This window comes from Sorex fumeus, unplaced genomic scaffold (assembly GCF_029834395.1).
Source record: "Sorex fumeus unplaced genomic scaffold, SorFum_2.1 ptg000045l, whole genome shotgun sequence".
Lineage (NCBI taxonomy): Eukaryota > Metazoa > Chordata > Mammalia > Eulipotyphla > Soricidae > Sorex > Sorex fumeus.
This window is the reverse complement of record NW_026606102.1, coordinates 2,342,482-2,361,776: the sequence shown is the minus strand read 5'-3', so window position 1 is coordinate 2,361,776 and position 19,295 is coordinate 2,342,482. Positions and strand designations below refer to the sequence as shown.

Below are 19,295 nucleotides of genomic sequence, written 5' to 3'. Positions count from 1 at the left end.
CCTCCGCCCAAGGCAGCTTCTCACGAGGCTGCTATTGATTGTGGTCGGAAGCGGAGATGGTCCAGCACTGCCGCCCCTGTCAACTGTACAGATCAGAGTTCAAGGATACCATTGATCTGATGTCGGTGGGCGCCACCGGTGACTTATGTGAAGTGAGGAGGAGAAAGACGTGTTCTCCCCAACCGCCTCTGCCCACCTGGGGCCCAGGGTTACTGGGTTCTTGTCTCACCTCACAGAAAGGAATTTCAGGAGTAGACAAGCAGTGAAATAAATATTTTATCTGGAGGGTTTTCAGGTGTGGAGGGGGAGAGAGCGAGAGAGTAACACACTCAAGAGAGAGCATGGGCATCTCCAGGGGCGGAGAGAGCCCCTACATACACCCTAGCATTAGACACAAAAGCATGAAAGTTCACATCTCAAGAGGAGAAATGCGGAGGCTGGAGCAGGTAGGGGCTTTTGCCTTGCACGCTGCCGACCTGGGTTCAATTCCCAGCATCCCATATGGTCTCCTGAGCACCACCAGGAGTAATTCCTGAGTGCAAAGCCGGGAGTAACCCCTGTGGATCGCTGGGTGTAGCTCAAAAAGAGAAAAAAAAAAAGAGGGGAGATGCGGATGACACATGTGTTCGGGCAACACATGTGCTTGGCCACATGGGCACAAGCAGCACAAGTGCTCTGGGCAGCATATGCGTGCCCCTCCTTTGTTCAAGGTGTCTTTTATAGGCTCTTTGAGGGGCCAGATTACATTTTAATGAGATTAAGGGAGCAGGGTCCAAGGGTTTGAGGAACTTCACAGGGAGGGGTCAACCTCCTCAGGGTCTGCTGGAGGTCTTATCAGGTCTGTTTTCTGTACTCACAGGGTGGATCAGTCTTAGGATTTTCCTCCTAGAAGTTCTGTTGACCCAAGTTTCATTGCCGAGGGCCTTTCCCTGTCTACCTGCCTACATCGGATCCATTCCTCCAGCTGCAGGCAGAACACCATAGGGTCAGGGTCATTTCTTGGCTTTCTGGTGGGCCCTAATGACTTGACCAAGTGTAGGAATTTGGCATCTCCATCTCTCTGGAGAGTCCCTCTGCCCCATAGGGCCGTCCCTGGTAAATTTGAAGCATGCTTATTTCTTTATTCCAGTTATTTTTATTTATTTATTTTTTAAATTTTAAAGTTTTTATTTGGTGGGGGCAGAGCTATCGTACGGTGGGGAGAGCGATTGCCTTGCACATGGCCGACCCAGGTTTAATTCCCATCATCTCATATGATCCCCCCAGAAGTGCCAGGAGTAATTCCTGAGTGCAGAGCCAGGAGTAACCCCTGAGCATCACTGGATGTGACCCTAAAAATAAATAAAATTGGGGCCGGAGCGACAGTACAGTTGGTAGGGCGTTTGCCTTGCACACGGCTGACCCTGGTTTGATTCCCAGCATCCCATATAGTTCCCCAAGCACTGCGAGGAGTAATTCCTGAGTGCAGAGCCAGGAATAAACCCTGAGCATTGCTGGGTGTGGCCCCAAAAACAAAAAACAAAACATAATAAATTAAAAATATTTATTTATTTATTTATTTTGGTTTGGGGGCCACAGCAGGCAGTGCTCAGGAGTTACACCTGACTTTGCACTCAAGGATCATTCCTGGTAGTGCTCAGGAAACTATATTGGACACCAGGGATCGAACCTGGGCCTGCAGTGTGCAAGGCAAGCGCCCTCTTCACTGTGCCATCTGCAAGACCTCCCGTCAGTTACTCAGAAACGTTCCTTGTGAGTACCTTTGGAGGTGGAGAAGGACTGTACAGCAAGTAGGGCCTTGCATGAGGTCCACCCAGGTTGGACCTACATGCTCCCCTGAGCACCACCAGGAGTGATCCCTGATTACTGAGTCAGGAGTAACCCCTGAGCATAATTGGATGTAGCCAAAAAGCAAAAAAAAAAAAAAAAAAAAAAAAGAATATTTGGTGGGGGAGGGGCAGAGAACCAGTCCAGTGAGTAGGACACTTTCCTTGCACACTGCCAACTCGGGTTCCATCCCCAGCACCCCATGTCGTCTCAGAACCCCACCAGGAGTGATCCGATCCCTGAGCACAGAACCTTTGCACCATTGCAAAGAAAATGAGCCTGTCAATAAATACATCTGCCTCAGCTGGTAAAATATTAGAGGTGAAAAGTCATGTGGACCAATAAAAGTGGGGGAGAAGTTTTTCCACTGGTCATAATATACTGAGTCATTTGTAAACATGCCGGTGTCACACTCAGAGTCTGCGTTACAAAAACACAAGTCCTGAGAACTTGCCTCGAACGCAAATGACCCAGGCTTAATCCCCGGCATCCCATATGGTCCCCTGAGCCTGCCAGGAGAGGTTCCTGAGTTCAGAGCCAGGAGTAACCCCTGAGCACACTCAAGTGTGCTCCCAAAGCAAAATGCTGGCGTAGTGGGTCGAAGAAATAGTCCAGGAGACTGGGAGCTTGTCTTCATGAGGATGACCCAGGTTCCATTTCAGTACCTCATATGGTCTTCGATATGCCAAACACAGTAACAACAAAGTCTCCAATGGAGACGTTACTGGCCCCCCGCTCGAGCAAATCGATGATCAACGATATGGTCTCCTGAGCATTACCAGGAGTGATTCCTGAGTATTTAGCCAGGAGTAAGCCCTGGGCATTGCTCAGGGGAGTATGACCCCAAAACAACAACAACAACAACAACAGCAACAAAACAACAAAACTGCTGGTGTTAAAAGAGTGAACACAAAGATTGTTTGTCACAAAGAATGTCATGTTCTCTTTCTCTCTCCCTCTCTTCTATTTTGAGCCACACCTGGAGGTGCTTAGAACTTACTCTTGGCTCTGTGCTCAAGGATCACACCTGGTGGGGCTCAGGAGACCATCTGGGCTGCTGGGAATTGAACTCAGGCCATCCAGGTTCAAGGCAAGCTCCCTACCTGCTATGTCTATTTCTCCAGCCCTTACCAGGTTTGCTTTTAGCTCTTGATCCCCATTAACCTTTTCACTGCCACCCTGCAGCTTCCAAGAGAAAGATGTGGAACACACAGGAATGAATATCTTTCTTTCTTGGGGAGCGGGACCATACCTGGCAGTGCTCAGGGCTTACTCCTGGCTCTGTGCTCAGAGAGCGTTCTAGTGCGGCTCAGAGGACCATGGAAGGCTGGCTGCAAGGTCTAGGCCCTACCTGGGGTACTGTTTATGGCTCTGCTTCAATTTACTAGGCTTTCTTCTGAAGAGAAGCTTCCCAGAAGGCAAGGAAACAACACCCATTCATTCATTCATTCATTCATTCACATTTCCATAATGATTGTTTGCTTGGGAGTTTTGGGTCACATTTCATGGTGTGCAGGGAATGGATATTCCTGGCTCTGTATTTAGGAGTGACCCCTGGCAGTACTTAATGAACTATAGGCCGTGTTGTTACTTTCCATGTTTCAACTCTAAGAAAAAAGACAGAAAGGAAGAAAGGAAGGAAAGAAGGAAGGAAGGAAGGAAGGAAGGAAGGAGGAAAGAGAAAAAAAAGAGAAAGAAAAGAAAGGAGTGAGAGAGAAGAGAGAGAGAGAGAGAGAGAGAGAGAGAGAGAGAGAGAGAGAGAGAGAGAGAGAGAGAAGCGAACAGGCCCAACATGGAGTCACTGATGCCAATCCCCAATAAGCCATAATAACTAACTTCTCCCCATTTTCAAAGCCTCCCCCACCAAAGGTAGCCTTTGAAATGAACTGATCTGGAATTTCCCGGTCAGCTGCCGAGACGTAATCTGCATGATAAGGCCCCAAGCCTTCCTCTGGGCAGGTGGCCTCCAGCCGGACAATCTTTCTTTTCTCCTGCTAATAGCCTTGTCCTCCCCCCCACTGACTTCCATTTTCTCCAACTCCCGGGACCACCCTTTGGCTTGTTAGAGGAGATCCAGCCCGATTCGGGAATCCCTGAATAGAGCCAATTAGATCTTCAAATGTGTTCAGCTGGATTTTGTTTTGAACGGCGTGGCACTGTGTGGGGGCCAGGATGAATAAGGTGAAGGCGCAGTGTTCAAGGAGCCTCTAGTTTGCTTCAAATACTGCACCCGTTGGCCGGAGAGCCTGGCAGAAAGACAGAGGGAGAGACGGGAACTGCACGCGTGGGGGTGAGCGTTTGAAGAGGGAGCTGTGGTCCCTCTGTCAACTGTGGTGGAGGTTGAGCACATCATTAAAAAAAAAACCCTGGTGAGTTGTGTCAGAGTCTGTTTCAAAGGTGTGCTGGAAGGCCCCCTAAGGCCTGTGGTAAGAGCATCCTGATGAGGCTGGCCACGGTTCTGCAGAGGGGCCCACGCAACTGGCTTTAGAGGACACAGGACTGAATATTAACATATCCCCTTCCTAATTCTATTTTGAGCTGCGTGATGACAGTGGAACAGAAAATCTCATTTCGATGCCGTCTTAAAGACTTCCTGAACACTCGGCAAACAGCCCCACTTTGATTTTTTTTTTTTTTTTTGGTCTTTCCTTTGGGCCATACCTGGTGGTACTTAGGGTTTATTCCTGGCTCTGTGCTCAGGGATCACTCTGGTGGGGCTCAAGGGGCCAAGTGGGGTGCCAAGGATCAAATCCAGGTTGATTGCGTGCAGGGCCAGTGCCCTAGCCTCTGTACTGTTTCCTGCCCCCACTTTTACTTTTTTGTTTTGTTTTGTTTTTTGGGTCGCACCTGGCAATGCACAGGGGTTAGTCCTGGCTCTGCACTCAGGAATTACTCCTGGCGGTGCTCAGGGGACCATATGAGATGCTGGGAATTGAACCCGGGTCGGCCGCGTGTAAGGCAAAAGCCCTACCTGCTGTGCTATCACTCCAGCCCCTTACTTTTATTTAAAGATTAAGCTCAAAGTCCTGCAAGGGATTCTATCCCGGTACATCTATTGCTCCAACACTACTGGTGGTACCCCCCCCATCCCCACCCGTCAGATTCTGCCCCTCCCCGTCCCCACAAAGAGTAAACTCTGGAACTGAACACACCCAGGAGACTTCTGCTAGAGATTTGTAGTCTTTTCTTTTTCCTTCTCCATGTCTCCCTTTATTTATAGTTGCTGAGCTATAGGCAGTTAGTTTCTTTGTCAAATAAATTATTCAAACAAATTGAGTCATGTAAAGGCCCAGAGGCGGGTTGGAGCCAAGGTAGGCCAAGGTTGTGGCAGGAACTGATAGCATCGTGGAGCCGGTGCTGAGCGGCCCGTGACCACTGGTGCTCAGTAACTGAGAAATCTGCCCTTGACAAAATCTGGGGGGCTGGAGCAATAGCACATTGGGTAGAGCATTTTGTCTTGCACGCCGCCGACCCAGGTTCGATTCCCAGCATCCCATATGGTCCCCCAGCACTGCCAGGAGTGATTCCTGAGTGTAAAGCCAGGAGTAACCCCTGAGCATCGCCGGGTGTGACCCAAAAAGCCAAAAAAAAAAAAAAGATAGAAAATCTGGATCAATCTCTGCTCACCATCAGCTAACTCTGGGACCGGGGGCCCCCCATTTGGCTCGGGGACCTGGGGCCTGAATCAGAAACTTCTTTTTATTTTTGTTTTGGGTCAAACCCAGCAGTACTGGGGCCGGCTTCTCTGAGCTTGATGGCTGCCGTTGGCGGTGTCTGTGGTACCATGCAGTGCTGGGGTGGGACCCAGATGTCCCTGTCTGAAGCCTGTGCTCAGTCTTTTAGCGTTGTTTCTCTGTCCCTCTGAGCCTTTGTTTTCTAATCTGCAGACTACAGGCTGCAAGGACTGTGTGAAGTGCATTCAAATGTTGAGGCCGGAGAAATAGTACAGTCGGTAGGGTGCCTGCCCTGCAGGAGGCTGGCTGAATTTGATCCCTGGAACCCCATTTGGTCCCCTGAGCACTGCTAGGAATAATCCCCGAGCAGAGCATAGAGCAGGCAGGAAGAAACCCTGAACACTGCCAGGTGTGACTCAAAAACAAGAACAAAACCAGGGGCTGGAGTGATTAGCACGGCAGATAGGGCGTTTGCCTTGCACATTGGCCGACCCGGGTTCAATTCCCAACATCCCATATCACCGCCAGGAGTTATTCCTGAATGCATGAGGCAGGAGTAACCCCTGTACATCGCCGGGTGTGATCCAAAAAGCAAAAAACAATAACGAAACCAATCCAAAACCAAACAAAAAGATGTGCTCAAATGTAGACTTTGATTGATGTGCAGGTGAAGGTACAGAGCCTGTGTTAGGAAGGGGCTTTATGAAACACTAAGTACTTCTTAAGCGTGAAGTTGCTGGTTATCTTGTTTGCATGTAGGTGCTCAGGGCTTAGTCCCAGCTGTAAGCTCCTAGGTCCTTCCCAGCGATGCTCCGTGAGCCCAGAGGTGCTGAAGGTCACTGAGTTTAGGCTTCATGCATGCTAAGAATGCGCTCAGCCCAGGCCCAGATCTTCCTGGCTTAGTACAAGACCGGAAAGATGAATGAAATGTGGCCTCTGGCCCTCAGAGTTGGGTCTGTCTTCCTGGGAGACAAACACCTAGGCATGCTTTATTTCCAAGACAGTGATAAAGGGGTTAGCTCTCCAGCAGGGGCCGGGGCGGTAGTAAAGCGAGCAGGGTGCTTGCCTTGAATGTGGTGACCCAGGTTTGATCCTGTCACGTGCAGGCACCACCAGGAGTGAGTGACCCTGTAGAGCTTTCCTGGCACAGGGTGGAGTCTGGCACTACATACGATGCCCCGAGCATGGCCAGGAATCACCCCCGAGCACAGAGCTAGGAGCAGCTCCCGAGCACCGCCTGGATTTGGCCTCCAAACCCCTCTTCTCTCCCATCACTATCATTCCAGCCCTTCTAGAGCATCTCCTCAGGGTCAGGGCTGTGAGGTGCTTCGTTATCAATTTATTTGCTTTTTGGGTCACACCCGTCAATGCTGAGCATTGACAGGGGTTACTCCTGGCTCTGCACTAGGAATTACTCCTGGCGGTGCTCGGGGGACTCTATGGGATGCTGGGAATTGAACCCAGGTCGGCCGCCTGCAATCCTACCCGCTGTGCTATTGCTCCAAGCTCCTGCTTTGTTATATTCACTCATTTATTTTTCAAAATTGGGACCTGGGGTCAGAGTGATGGTAAGGTGCTGCTAAGGTGCTTGCTTTGCAGACCTGGGTTTGATCCAGTTTGATGCCCAGAATCATGTAGGGTGTCCTCAGCACAGAGCCAAGAGGAACCCCTGGCAGTGTGTGGCTGAAAAACAAAACAAAACAAAAAAACTAGAACCAGAGCACCTAGATAATTGACCCACGGTTAAGAACAGTGAAAAGGTTGATGACTGAATCTTTAGCATATACCCACAGCAAGATGCTGGATCCTATCAAAGTCTGATAAAGGACAATAGATAACGCTTACCCACAAAGTCCTACGGATAAGCATTATCTATTAAAGATAAGCAAACAGGCTCTCAGAGATGCAGAGGCTGTGAGTTTGTGAACTGTGCAGTTGTAAGAGGGTACCCATTTGGCCCCCAGCCTTCTTTTTTTTTTTTTTTCCCCTTTATTTTATTTTATTTTTTTTAAAGTTGTAGATTTACAATTTTTTGTGCTTTGGTTTCAATTATACAATGATCAGATACCCATCCCTCCACCAGTGCCCATTTTCCACCACCATGGATAATATCCCTCCCACCCCCATCCCCCCATCCCCCCGTCTCTGTGGCAGGGCAATCCCCTGTGTTCTCTCTCTCCTTTTGGGTGTTGTGGTCTGCAAAAGAGGCATTGAGTGGCAAACATGTTCAGTCCATAGTCTACTTTCGACATGCATCTCCCCTCCTGGGAGGATCCTCCAAACATCCTTTATTTGGTGCTCCCTTCTCTATCTGAATAGCCCTTTCCTCTAGGATACCCGGCTGGCCTCTAAGTTATGGAGTAATCCTCCCCAGCCTTCTTTGAGCTTCTCTTTGTTGACTATGAGAAACTTCCCTTTCTTTTTTTTAAAATTTATTTATTTATTTATTGAATCACTGTGGGAAAGGTTACAAAGCTTTCAGGTTTAGGTCTCAGTCATGCAAATATCAAACACATTTCCCTTTACCAATACTTATTTTTTACCATGAAGAACCCCAATAAAACCCCACCCCCCACCCCCCACCCCTCCCAGTCCCTGTGAGGCAGATGAATTCTAGTTAACACTCTATCTGCTTTGATTAGATTCATTGGAGAAACTTCCCTTTCTAAAGGGAAGCATATGCTAAGCTTTTAAATGTGGTAACGTGCAGGTGGGTGTTGATCTAGGACTCCTTAAGGTGATATGGGTACAAAGTATTCAAAAGCAGGTCCCAGAGCCAGAGCTGTAACACAGTGAGTAGGGCCTTGCCTGTGACTGATCTGAATTACATCCCTGGAACTCCACAAGGTCCCTTGAACTTGTAAGAAGTGAGCCCTGAGCCCAAAAAGCGAAGGGGAGAAAAATCCAATAACACCCAAAATGCACACCAAAACTCAGAAACCAAGGCTGGCCCCAGTGAGGAGGCTGGGAATCGGAGGCCTTTCTTTCATTTTGTTTTTGGGGCCACACCTGACAGTGCTCAGGGCTTATTCCTGGCTCTGCACTCAGGAATCACTCCCGACAGTGCTTGGGGGACCCGATGGAGTGAGTGCTGGGGCCTCAATCCAGGTTGGCCACGTGCAAGCCAAGTGCCCTGATGTACTGTCCATCTCTCCTCACAAAGGAGGTTCTAGGATCTGCCCATGAGGACCACATCACAGCAGAGATCTCAAGGACCCCGGTCTGGCCTCCAGGGGGAGGGTTCCCAAGGGGTGAGGGGAGCAGCTCCTGAGAACTTGCTAGAAGGAACTCCCCCTCTGACTCAGAAAGGGGTCAGCAGTCTGGGTGTGGTTTTCTTTTCTCTCTTTTATTTTTTTTGGTGATGGTGGTGATGGCTTTCCAAGTGTTCTGTGGGAAGCTGAGGGGCCTCCCTAGGCCTCCCTGAGTCATGGGGCCACTTGTTCCCCAGTTGGGTGACTGATTGGGAACAGGGTCTCCAGATTTGCACCCTGATGCTGAGGGACCACACGATGCCCGGGAGCCAAGTGGGTCTACCTCATACAAGGCATGTGCCTTATCCTCTGTACTTTCAGGTATTCCACCCCACCCCCACCCCTTGCTCCTCAAGCCCTCCACCCAGCAGGCCACACCCAGCTGTGCTCAGTTCTTATGCCTAGCTTTGTGCTTGGGAATCATTCCTGGCGGTGCTCAGTGACCATAGAATTAGGGTGCTGAGGATCGAACCCTTCATCTGCTGTGTGCCAGGCCAATGCCCAACCCGCTGGCCCTCACTGCAACCTGTTTGAACAGGTCCTGGGGCTGCGGGCTCAGAGTTGGGGATTGCCAAGTCTCTGCTTTATATCGCTCAGCATGTGGCAGGAAGAAGGGGGACTTAAGTGTCCCACCCCCTCTCCTCCCCCCCACCCTCACGGACGTTCATTTCCTTATACTGGCAGGTAAGGGCTTCAGAGCAGCCCCTCCCCCGTCTGAGCAGACGCAGGTACTTTCCACCGGGGCAGGAGACAAAGGAACAAATCCTTTGGGGGGAGGTGGCCTGGGGGTGCGATCTGACCCTGCGGGAGGCCCTCAGCTCCCCAATCCCTTCTAAGCGAGCCCCGGTCGCCCCGGTTTCCCCCAAGGACGGAGCGAAGGAGCGTGGGGAATGCGAAGGCGTTTGCAGGCAAGGCACCTTGCGCTCCTCTGCTGAAATTTTTAACGTCCAACTCCGGGGCCGCGGCCCTGCAAGCGACACGCTCCAGAGCTGGGCTCCGTCCGGGTCCCGCTGAAAAAAACTTCCCAGCTTGTTTCTGAAGGGTCGGGAAAGCGCAGGAGCGGGTTAGCCCGGGATCCATCAGCATCGGCCGCAGCTGTTTAGAGGAGGGGCGGGCGGAGGGGCGCTCCCGGGAAGGCGAGAGTGCAGAGATAATCAAGGACTGGGGGCACTGCGGGGAGGGCCCGAGAAGGAAGAATTATCCCACGTGTGCGCGGGTGGAGCGCCCACATCCTGGCCCCTAGGCCCGCGCCCGCGGGGGGTGCGGTCTTGGCTGCAGCTGAGTGATTGGATCGACCTGTTTGCTTCTCCCCCAGGAGAGCTCGGGCCTTCGGAGCCCGCCGAGGTGGGGCTCAAACCCTCGTGCAGGGCTGTTGCTTTCCGGATCCCCAGCTCTCTCTCCAGCGAGCGCAGAGCAAACGCAGAGTGTTTGGTACCTGGATGGGCCTCTCAAACACCTCGTGAATGAATGAATGAATGAATGAATGACGGGCTCTCCCAGATCACCTTCTGGGAGAGTGTGTGTGCGTGTGCGTGTGCGCATGGGGTGGTGGTGGGGGGCAGGAGACCCCCATCCCCTTGAACTTGGCGAACACTAGGCTCAACAAGTTGCAATTTCCCTTGCCCTTCCCTCGGGGCCCCGGGCGCTCCCGGACTAGGGGCTTGGGTCCTCCGGGTCCCCTGCACCCCCCGCGGGGCCAGGCGGCGGGTATGGGAGGGGGCGCGGGGCCGGGCGGGCGCGGGCCGGGCTCCCCGCTTACGTAAGGCGAGTCCCGCGCGGCCGGCCGGGGCTGGGGTGGGGGCGGGCGCAGGCGGCGCCGCCCAGCGCGCTCGGGGCCGGAGCCTCGTCGAGCGCTGCTTCCCGGCCGAGGTGCGGGCCCGGGGCGACCCCGCGGGCAGTGACAGCGGGCAGGACCCGGCTGCCCACGTGCGGGCCGGGTGGGGGGCGCCCGGTGCGTGGGGGCGCGGGGGAGCGCGCGCGGGGATGCTGCACGCGCCGCGGGGAGCCAGCTCGAGACCGGATTGGGGGTGGGGGGCGGCGGCGGCCTGGAGAGGGGGACCCGGCCGGTCTCCGGTCACCCCCAGCAGGGGCTGATCACGCCTGCGGCGGGCGCTCGGAATTGGGCTGCCACCGCCGCCGGGGGCCGAGGGCGGGGAGGTGCAGCGTGGCGCCTCCCTCCACCTTCCAGCCGGCTCCGGGGCGGCCCGGAGAGCGTGTGGGGGGCGGGGTGAGGGGTGGTCTGAAAGTCTCCTTCCCCCCCCTCCCCGCGGCAGGGGCGCGATCAGAGGGCGCCGGAGAAACAAAGTTCCCGACGCTCGCCAGGACCAGCGCAGACCTCGCCAGGGCCATCCATGGCTTCCAAACTCCTGCGCGCGGTCATCCTCGGGCCGCCCGGCTCGGGCAAGGGCACGGTGTGCCAGAGGATCGCCCAGAACTTTGGCCTGCAGCACCTCTCCAGCGGTCACTTCCTGCGCGAGAACATCCAGGCCCGCACCGGTGAGCGGGCGCGCGGGGGGCTGCGGGGACGCGCAGGGCCCTTCCCCCCCCACCCCCCGCCTCCCGTGCCGACTCGTACGTGCCGGGGCGCATGCAGCCCGCAGACCGCCGCCGTGCGGCTTAACCGCGCCGGGGGACGAGGCGGTGGGCGGTGCTCGCCGCGGCTCCTTGCACCCCGGCGCCTCCTGCCTTGGGGGGACGGCGGCGAGCACCCAGCTGGGGGAGCTGGGAGCACTCAGGTTGCAGAACCCCGAGTTTCCCACTGGTTCTGCATGCATGCATGCATGCATGCATTCGTGCACGCATACGCGTAGAGCCCTCACCCCCTGCCCACTGGATGAGCCCCCCCAACCCCCCCGCCTCGGACCGCGCGCTGCCCACCTGTGGGAGTCGGGCCGGGCTAGGCGCGCCCAGTCGCCAGCGCCTCGGGGCGCGCACAGCCGCGGGCGGCTCCGGGAGGCCGGCGCGTTCCGAGGGAGTCTCGCCCGAAGCCCGGGTGACTCGCTTTGCAGCCTGTGACAGCCGGCAGCCTGCTTCCCTGGCTGTGGCTAACCGAGAAGGCCTCCCCCGGCTTGCGTGGCGAGTTGCGGGAAGTCGAGGTCCTGCCCCTCTAACCGTTGGACCCGACCCCCCCACCCCCCCTTTATCTCGCCTTAGCACCATATCCTCAAGGGATGAGCGTTCCACGGCCAGAGGCGAGCAGCCGTGAACCCTCAGGCCGGGTAGCTTCTGCTGGACAACTCGCTATTGCAAACATGGGTGCTAGCCTCTCTTTTTTTTTTTCTGTTGGGGTGGGGGTCGTGGGGTGGTCCTAGGCGCTTCTTATCCACCGTGCGCGGGGGCAGGATCTTCTTTCCAAAAGCCCGGGTTCATTGGAAAAGGCTGCGGAGGTTGTTCTGCAAGACAAAAGCGAACTTGGAAAGGCAGGATTTAAGGATTTGAGGGGTTTTTAGCCATTTTCTCCCACAGGTTGTTAAAGTCTTTGGAGTTCCAAGAAGAATCTGAAAGTCGGCATCCTCTTTGGGAAGGGTTCTGACTTTATGATAGCCTGCCTCTCTGATTTGTTTGAGGCGACTGTTACCTCCAATGGCACAGTTTTAATTTTAAGAAGTTGCATTCGCGGGCAGGCTAATTTTTTCTTTCCTTCCTGGGAGTGCAGTTTGGGAAGGGGGGAGGCAGAGAGCAGGCTTGGGTTGAAGGCCTGTATTGGGCTGGGGCTTTGCGTGAGCTGGGGGGGGGGGCTTGAACCCCTATTTGAGGGGACACGCCCTGCGGTGCTCAGGGATCACTCCTGGCAGTGCTGGAGTGACCTGAGGTGCAGGGGCTTGAACCAACAAGACATCCCTGTACTGTCTCTCTGACCTGCATTTTGCAGTTGTAAGGAGAATGTGAGGGGTAAACCCTGTTTCTTCCAGATCTTTCTTCAAGGCTTCAAAACCTTTCCATTGTTTTGTCTTAATCTCATTATAATCCTATCTTTGTTCAGATTTTTTTTCCCCAAATGCCTGCATCTTGCCGGGAGGGCAGCAAGATAGTATGGGGATTCTAAGGCGCTTGCCTTGCATGAGGCCAACCCCAGTTCAATCCTCTCATCACATAAGGTTCCCTGAGCACCCCCCAGAGTGAGCACAGAGCCCGGAGAAAAGCCCCAGAACACAAACAAAAACCAAATACCTTCATTTCTTCCTTGGTACTTTCCCTTGAAGCCAGAAGTGACAGTGAATTGTTGAATCTTTTTTTTGGTTTTGTTTCATTTTTGGGTGCTAGCCACCCCTCCCAGGTGTGGGGGAGGGGCCCACACCTGGAGGTGCTCGAGGTTTACTCCTGGCTCTGAGCTCAGGGATTACACCTGGAGGTGCTCAGGGGATTATATGGGGGTGAAAGGGGGTTTTCAGGGATGGAAGGCAGGTGTCCTAGGACTCAGGGGCCCTGAAATGATAAGTAATCTTTAATTGGGGGGGGCAATCAAGTGGGTTCTATGGGGACAGTCTGAAACAAGAAAAACCAAGGGCTGAGCCATTGGTGCCTCTGAAGGCCTCACTCTCCTTGAAACTGGCAAACGAGACATTCCAAAGTGCTCTGAGCAGGCTCCCCAGAGAAGTGCCCTCACGTGCTGCTGTCGGGACCCTTTTAGAGTGGAAGGTTTGAAGGCAAGCAGGCGGCAGCAGAAGCCCCGTGTGGCCAGGGCCTGGGTAGGAATTTCAGTTGGAAAGTGCCTCCGACCATCTGTTCCCGCCTGGATTCCAGGGCCTGGGTGTCTACGTGACTCTCCTGCAGCCGGCGAGTGGCGAAGGGGCCGCTCCCCGCCAAGTCTTTCTCACCACCTTGCTGGTGGAGGCTGTCACTGCTGTCACCTCCAGTCAGGATGCAGCCAAGCAAAAGTCTGTCTGATTCCGCCAAAAGGAAGGCACAAAGTATCTTATGTGCCTGTGTTCCCTGAGCAGGCCCTGCAGGGGCTCCCTGGAGGTAACCCAATCTGGTTCTCTGGTTCCCTGGTGTTCCGCTGCCTTTCAAACAGGCTCTGGTTCGCCCGGAGGGCAGGGAGCTGGCAAAGTGCTGATACCACAGAGTTCGCCAGGAGTCCGGGTTGAAGGCTTGTCTCCCAGATTCCACAGGGTTTGGGGATGTGGCTTAGGAGAGGAGCCCTGATCTTTTGGCACGGGAAGCAAAAACAAGTCTAACTGCATCCCACACCCCCATACACACCCCCGCATAGAATTCAGCAGTCTCCAGTGTAACATTGGGAGGCTGCTCTGCCTCTTAGCTCTGATTTGCCGTGGAAGTTTGTATTTCCTATTGATCTGAGATGAGCCAGCGATAGCGTGGCGTCGCCTGGCTGCCTGGAGCGACGCAGGCTGAGACTTAGCAAAGACTTTATTGGAAAACCCGCTCTGGGACCCTGGGCTCACACTTTAGAAAGTTTAGAACTTTCCTTGGGTTCATAGGAAGGGGAGCTTGCTTAAGATTGCTGGGACATAGGGTCTTTCCTGGGCCTAGGGATGTTGGCCATATGGTTTATCTTTTATTTATTGCTTTTGAGAAGAAATATTTTTTTGAGGGGGGTCACACCTGGCGATGCACAGGGGTTACTCCTGGGATTGCATGCAGGAATTACTCCTGGTGGTGCTCAGGGGACCATATGGGATGCTGGGAATCGAACCCGGGTCGGCCGCGTGCAAGGCAAATGCCCTACCCGCTGTACAGAAATGTTTTAAATGTTGCAGTGTGTGTTGAGGGGAGAACCACATGTGTGCAGTGCACAGGACTTATTTATTCTGGGCTCTGTGCTCAGGGGTCACTCTTGAGCAAGTGCTTAGGGAACCTTTTGCAGTCATGAACTGAGGTCACCTGCATGCATCCTTAACTCTGGTACTCTCTCTCTGGCTTTTTAAAAATTCATTTTTTTTTTTTTTTTACTTTTTGGGTCACACCCGGCAATGCACAGGGGTTACTCCTGGCTCTGCGTTCAGGAATTAACCCTGGCGGTGCTCAGGGGACCATATGGGATGCTGGGAATCGAACCCGGGTCGGCCGCGTGCAAAGCAAACGCTCTGCCCGCTGCGCTATTGCTCCAGTCCCAAAAATTCATTTTTAAATACCATGCCCAGCTGTGCTCAGGGTCAGGGATCACTCCTGGGGCCACTGTGTGGGTTGCTAGAGATCAGACCTGGCTTGGTTGCGTGTAAGCAAGTACCTTTGTACACATGCTCTCTGGTCCCTGTACTGTTTTTTCATTTGTTTATCTGTGTGCCTGTGCAAATGGGCCTCATGTAGGTGTGAGAACATATCCACATGCATGCACAGGCAGCAAGTACCATTGTGAGTCCAAGTAATGATTTTTTTTTCCTTTTTTTCAGGGGGGTAGGGCAGGTTTTGGATGACATCCAGTGATGCTCAGGGCTTTCTCCTGGCTTTGCACTTGGGGATCACTCCTGGTGGGCCCGGGGGACCCTACGGGATACCGGGGATAGAACCCAGGTTGACTACATTACATGCAAGATGAGTGCCTGTACACTGTCACATTGCTGCGGTCCCCAGAGAAATTTTCTAGACAGTGATATGAGGGATCTGTGAAATTAGAATGTGCAAATCCTGATCTGGCGTTTGACAAGTGTGGTGCGCGGGGCTCTTCGTCTACAGCACAGGGAAGCTGGCGGCTTTCCATCTGGGAGCACCTGGACGGGCATGAGAGCGAGCCCTTTCAAGAACAGGCCTGTGGAGGCAGCCGCTCTCGCCGGGGGGTTGCAGATGGACCCAGCATTTCAAATGAGACTCGGGGCCGAGCCTTTTCTCCTGAAAAGATGACCCAGTTCAGAGGGCTCGGGTGTTTGCTGGGTCCTCATTAAGTAGAAATGTGTGATTTCTTATTATGTAAGAGAGAAAGCTTCTGAGAGCGGGAGAATAGAGAGACTGTTGAGGCGAGCCGGACCGGGTGGCCAAAGCGGAGTTTGTTGCTCTGATGGACAATGAGCGGCTTTCCACAGTGGGAGCTTGGTTCAGGGCTGGGTGGGTGGTGCCGAGGAACCCATCCGGGACCTCACCTATAAGGCATGTGCTTCCTCTTATTCCCAGACCCAGAAGATAAACTACTTTGGGGGTGCCAGTCCTAGAGAAGGGCAGAGCTGATAGAAAAAAAATTCAAAGAACCCAACCCCCCAAATCAACCAAACAAGAGCTTAATTGTGGAGAGTTAAGGTATCAGAAATTTTTTGGGGGGTGGGGTGGGGGGAGCACACCTAGGTCAGGGCTTACACCTGGCTCTGCAAGTTTTTTTTTTTTTTTTTTTGCTTTTTGGGTCACACCCGGCGATGCTCAGTGGTTACTCCTGGCTCATGCACTCAGGAATTGCTCCTGGCGGTGCTCAGGGGACCATATGGGGTGCTGGGAATCGAACCTGTGTCGGTCATGTTGGCTGCGTGCAAGGCAAACGCCCTACCTGCTGTGCTATCGCTCCAGCCCCTCTGCAAGAGTTTCATCAGATCCAGCCTGTCCTGAGACATGAACGGTACTGATTCCTTTTTTCTTTTTTTCTTTTTAGTTTTGGGGCCATACTTGGTGATGCTCAGGGGTTACTCCTGGCTCTGTGCTCAGGAATTCCTCTTGGTGGTGCCCAGGGGTTGCTGGGGATTAAACCCAGGTTGGCAGCATGCAGAAGTACCTACCTGCTGTACTATCTCTCCAGCCCCACCAATTTCTTCCTTTATTTTAGTTTCTGGGTCACACCTGGTGGTGCTTAAGGCTTCCTCCTGGCTCTGTGTTCAGAGTGCTGGGGATTGAACCCAGGTCTGCAGCTATGAGGCAAACATCCTACAAGCTGTACTATTTCTCTAACCCTAGAAAAAAAATTTTTTATGTGCATCACATATACTCAGTGGTGCTTTGGGGTGCACTGCATGCAGAGTGGGGGTGATTGGCCTCAGGGTCTTACACTTGCCAGGCCTGTTCTTTACCCTTGAGTTACCTCCTTGGTCCATTTAGTTTCTCCCTCCTCTGCAGTTTTCCCCCCTTTGGTTGCAGACTGGCTGAGGTGTGGCCAGAAGTCGCTTGTAGCTTCAGGAATGGCTGAAAGTACACCTGCCAGGATTGCATTTGGTGCCAGGGATCAAACTCTTGGCCTTGTGCTTGCCAGAAAGGTGCTTTAGCCAACCAGCCATTTCCTGGCCCCAGCACTATTTTTTTGGGGTTTGCTTTTTGGCCATACTTACAGGTGCTTGGGCTGTTTCCAACTCTGGGCTTCAGGAGTCACCCTTGGATGAGCTCCGGAGGGAACAGTGGTCATGCTGGGGATTAAACCTGGGCTTCCTGCATGCTAAACGTGCTTAGCCTGTCAGCCGTATCTCCAGCCCCTTCCTCCCAGCCAGCTGCTCTGACCTAGACAGAGGGCCGCAGATGAGGTAAGTCTCTGGTGGCCTCGCTGGTAGAGCATGTGAATATTGGAAAATGATCCTGCTGGGTGGTTTCAGTTTATTCACTGGAATTCCCCCAAAGACGGTGGGGAATTCTTAAATCTCTGGGGAATTCGTCTTTATTGTTCTTTTTGAGGGGAGGGCATCTCACTGGGGGCCGCCGGGGACCGCAGGGTGCTGGGGAATCAATGGAAAGCTTGTGCTCAGCAGCCCACTGGGCCATCTCCGCAGCTCTGTCGTTGTCTGTGGGGATCTTATGCCAATTATGAAGTGGCAGTTTTTGAGACTCTCCCTTTATGGAAAGACAGAAATGTCCTATTCTTGGGATCTGAAAGCCTTCCCAAGGGAGTGTAGTCAGGGGATGTCAAAATTCGCTGCCTTGGGGGTACCTGTTTTGTTCAATTGTTTGATTGATAGCCCCTGGATTCTGTGCAAATCAGCTATTCCTGTCTTGGTACTGGTAAGTTTGGGAATTAGGGGGCTTTATCAGTCTAAGAACTGAGTTAGAACTGCTTTGTCCGGAAGCTCAAGGGGGCCTTGTGGGTAGAGACTGGTGCTCCCCATTAAAAAGTTTAAAAAAAAAATTGGGGGGCCACACCTGGCAGTGCTTGGGGCTGTGCCTGGCTCTGTGTTCAGCAGTGACCCCTGGTGGTGGTTGGGGCATTGCAGGCAGTGCCAGACCAACGTCAGACCGGCAGCGTGCAAGGCAGGTGCCTTACCCCAGTTCTGTCTCTCTTGGCCCTGGGGCACCCCGTATTTTTTTGGGGGAGGGTTTGGGCCACACCTGGTGCTACTTAGGGGTTACTCCCGGCTTTGCACTCAGGAATCGCTCCTGGCGATGCTCGGGGAACCATATGGGATGCCAAGAATTGAACCTGGGTTGGCTGTGTGCAGGGCAAATGCCCTTCTCCCTGTGCTATTGCTCTGGGCCTAGTGCTCCCCACCATAGTCTGATGAGCACAACCAGTGGTGCCAAACGTAGGACCTGGGCGGGGGCGGGGGAGGTGTCTTTTGGGTTAGTCTCTCTCTTCCCGACCAAGGGAGGCAGCACCCGGCATGTTCAGGGACAGTTTCAGGGTCATCACACCCATAAAGCACAGTTCAGGTGTTATGTGGACACTAGTTCTAGAAGTTGCTTTTCCTAGCCAAGTTGAGACTGGGTGGGACCTGACTCCCGTTTCCCCTGTCCAAACCTCTGAGTCCATCACGGATCTTTAAAATTCCTTACAGATGGGGGCCAGAGTGATAGTACAGCGGGGAGGGCATTTGCCTTGCACATGGCTGACCTGGATTTGATTCCTGGCATCTCACAGGGTCCCTCCAAGTACCGCCAGGAGTAACCCCTGAGCATTGCTCGGTGTGATCCAAAGCCGGGCGGGGTGTGTGGGGGGGGGGGGCGGGGGAAAAAAAAGATTTTCTGTTAGAAGGAACTTTTTTTTTTTTTTTTGCTTTTTGGACTGGAGCGATAGCACAGTGGTGGTAGGGCCTTTGCCTTACAAGTGGCCAACATGGCCGACCCGAGTTCGATTCCTCCGCCCCTCTCGGAGAGCCCAGCAAGCTACCGAGAGTATTCGATATGCCAGACACAGTAACAACAAAGTCTCCAATGGAGACGTTACTGGGCCCGCTCGAGCAAATCGACGATCAACGGGAGGGCCTTCATTCGTTGATTGCCTCAAGCAGGCCCCAGTAACGTCTCTTTCATCCTAGCCCTGAGATTATATTCAAGGCTCTTTAGGAGAATGAGACCCATCATTGTTACTGGTATTTGGCATATTTGGTACGCCATGGAGAGTTTGCCAGACTCTGCCCTGTGGGCAGGCTACATTCAATAGCCTGCAAGTTTGTCCAAAGTAGGAATGAGATAATAAAAAAAAAAAGAATTTTTTTTTCTTTTTGATTTTGGGACCATCCCCATTTGTGCTCAGGGCTTCCTCCTGGCTCTGTGCTCAGGGATCATTTCTGGCAGTTCTGGGGGACCTGCCCATAGGGGACGCAGGAAATCAAACCCAGGTCATCTGCATGCAAAGGAAAGCCCCTACCTTCTGTACTACTGCTCCAGCCCCAGGAACTTTAACTTTTTTTTTTCCGGGGATGGGTGGGGCAGAGATTTGGGCCACACCTGATTGTGCTCAAGGACT

General features: G+C 53.3%; 1 protein-coding gene across 1 annotated transcript in view; it reads left to right on the top strand.

The window, feature by feature from the left end:
• Nucleotides 1-10,897: 10,897 nt before the first annotated feature.
• Nucleotides 10,898-19,295, top strand: part of AK4 (adenylate kinase 4) — a 76,475-nt gene continuing 68,077 nt past the window's right edge. Inside the window, exon 1 of the mRNA XM_056122391.1 lies at nucleotides 10,898-11,248. Within this exon, the coding sequence (XP_055978366.1) occupies nucleotides 11,104-11,248 (145 nt within the window). The 5' untranslated portion in view covers nucleotides 10,898-11,103. The remainder of the gene's footprint in view (nucleotides 11,249-19,295) is intronic.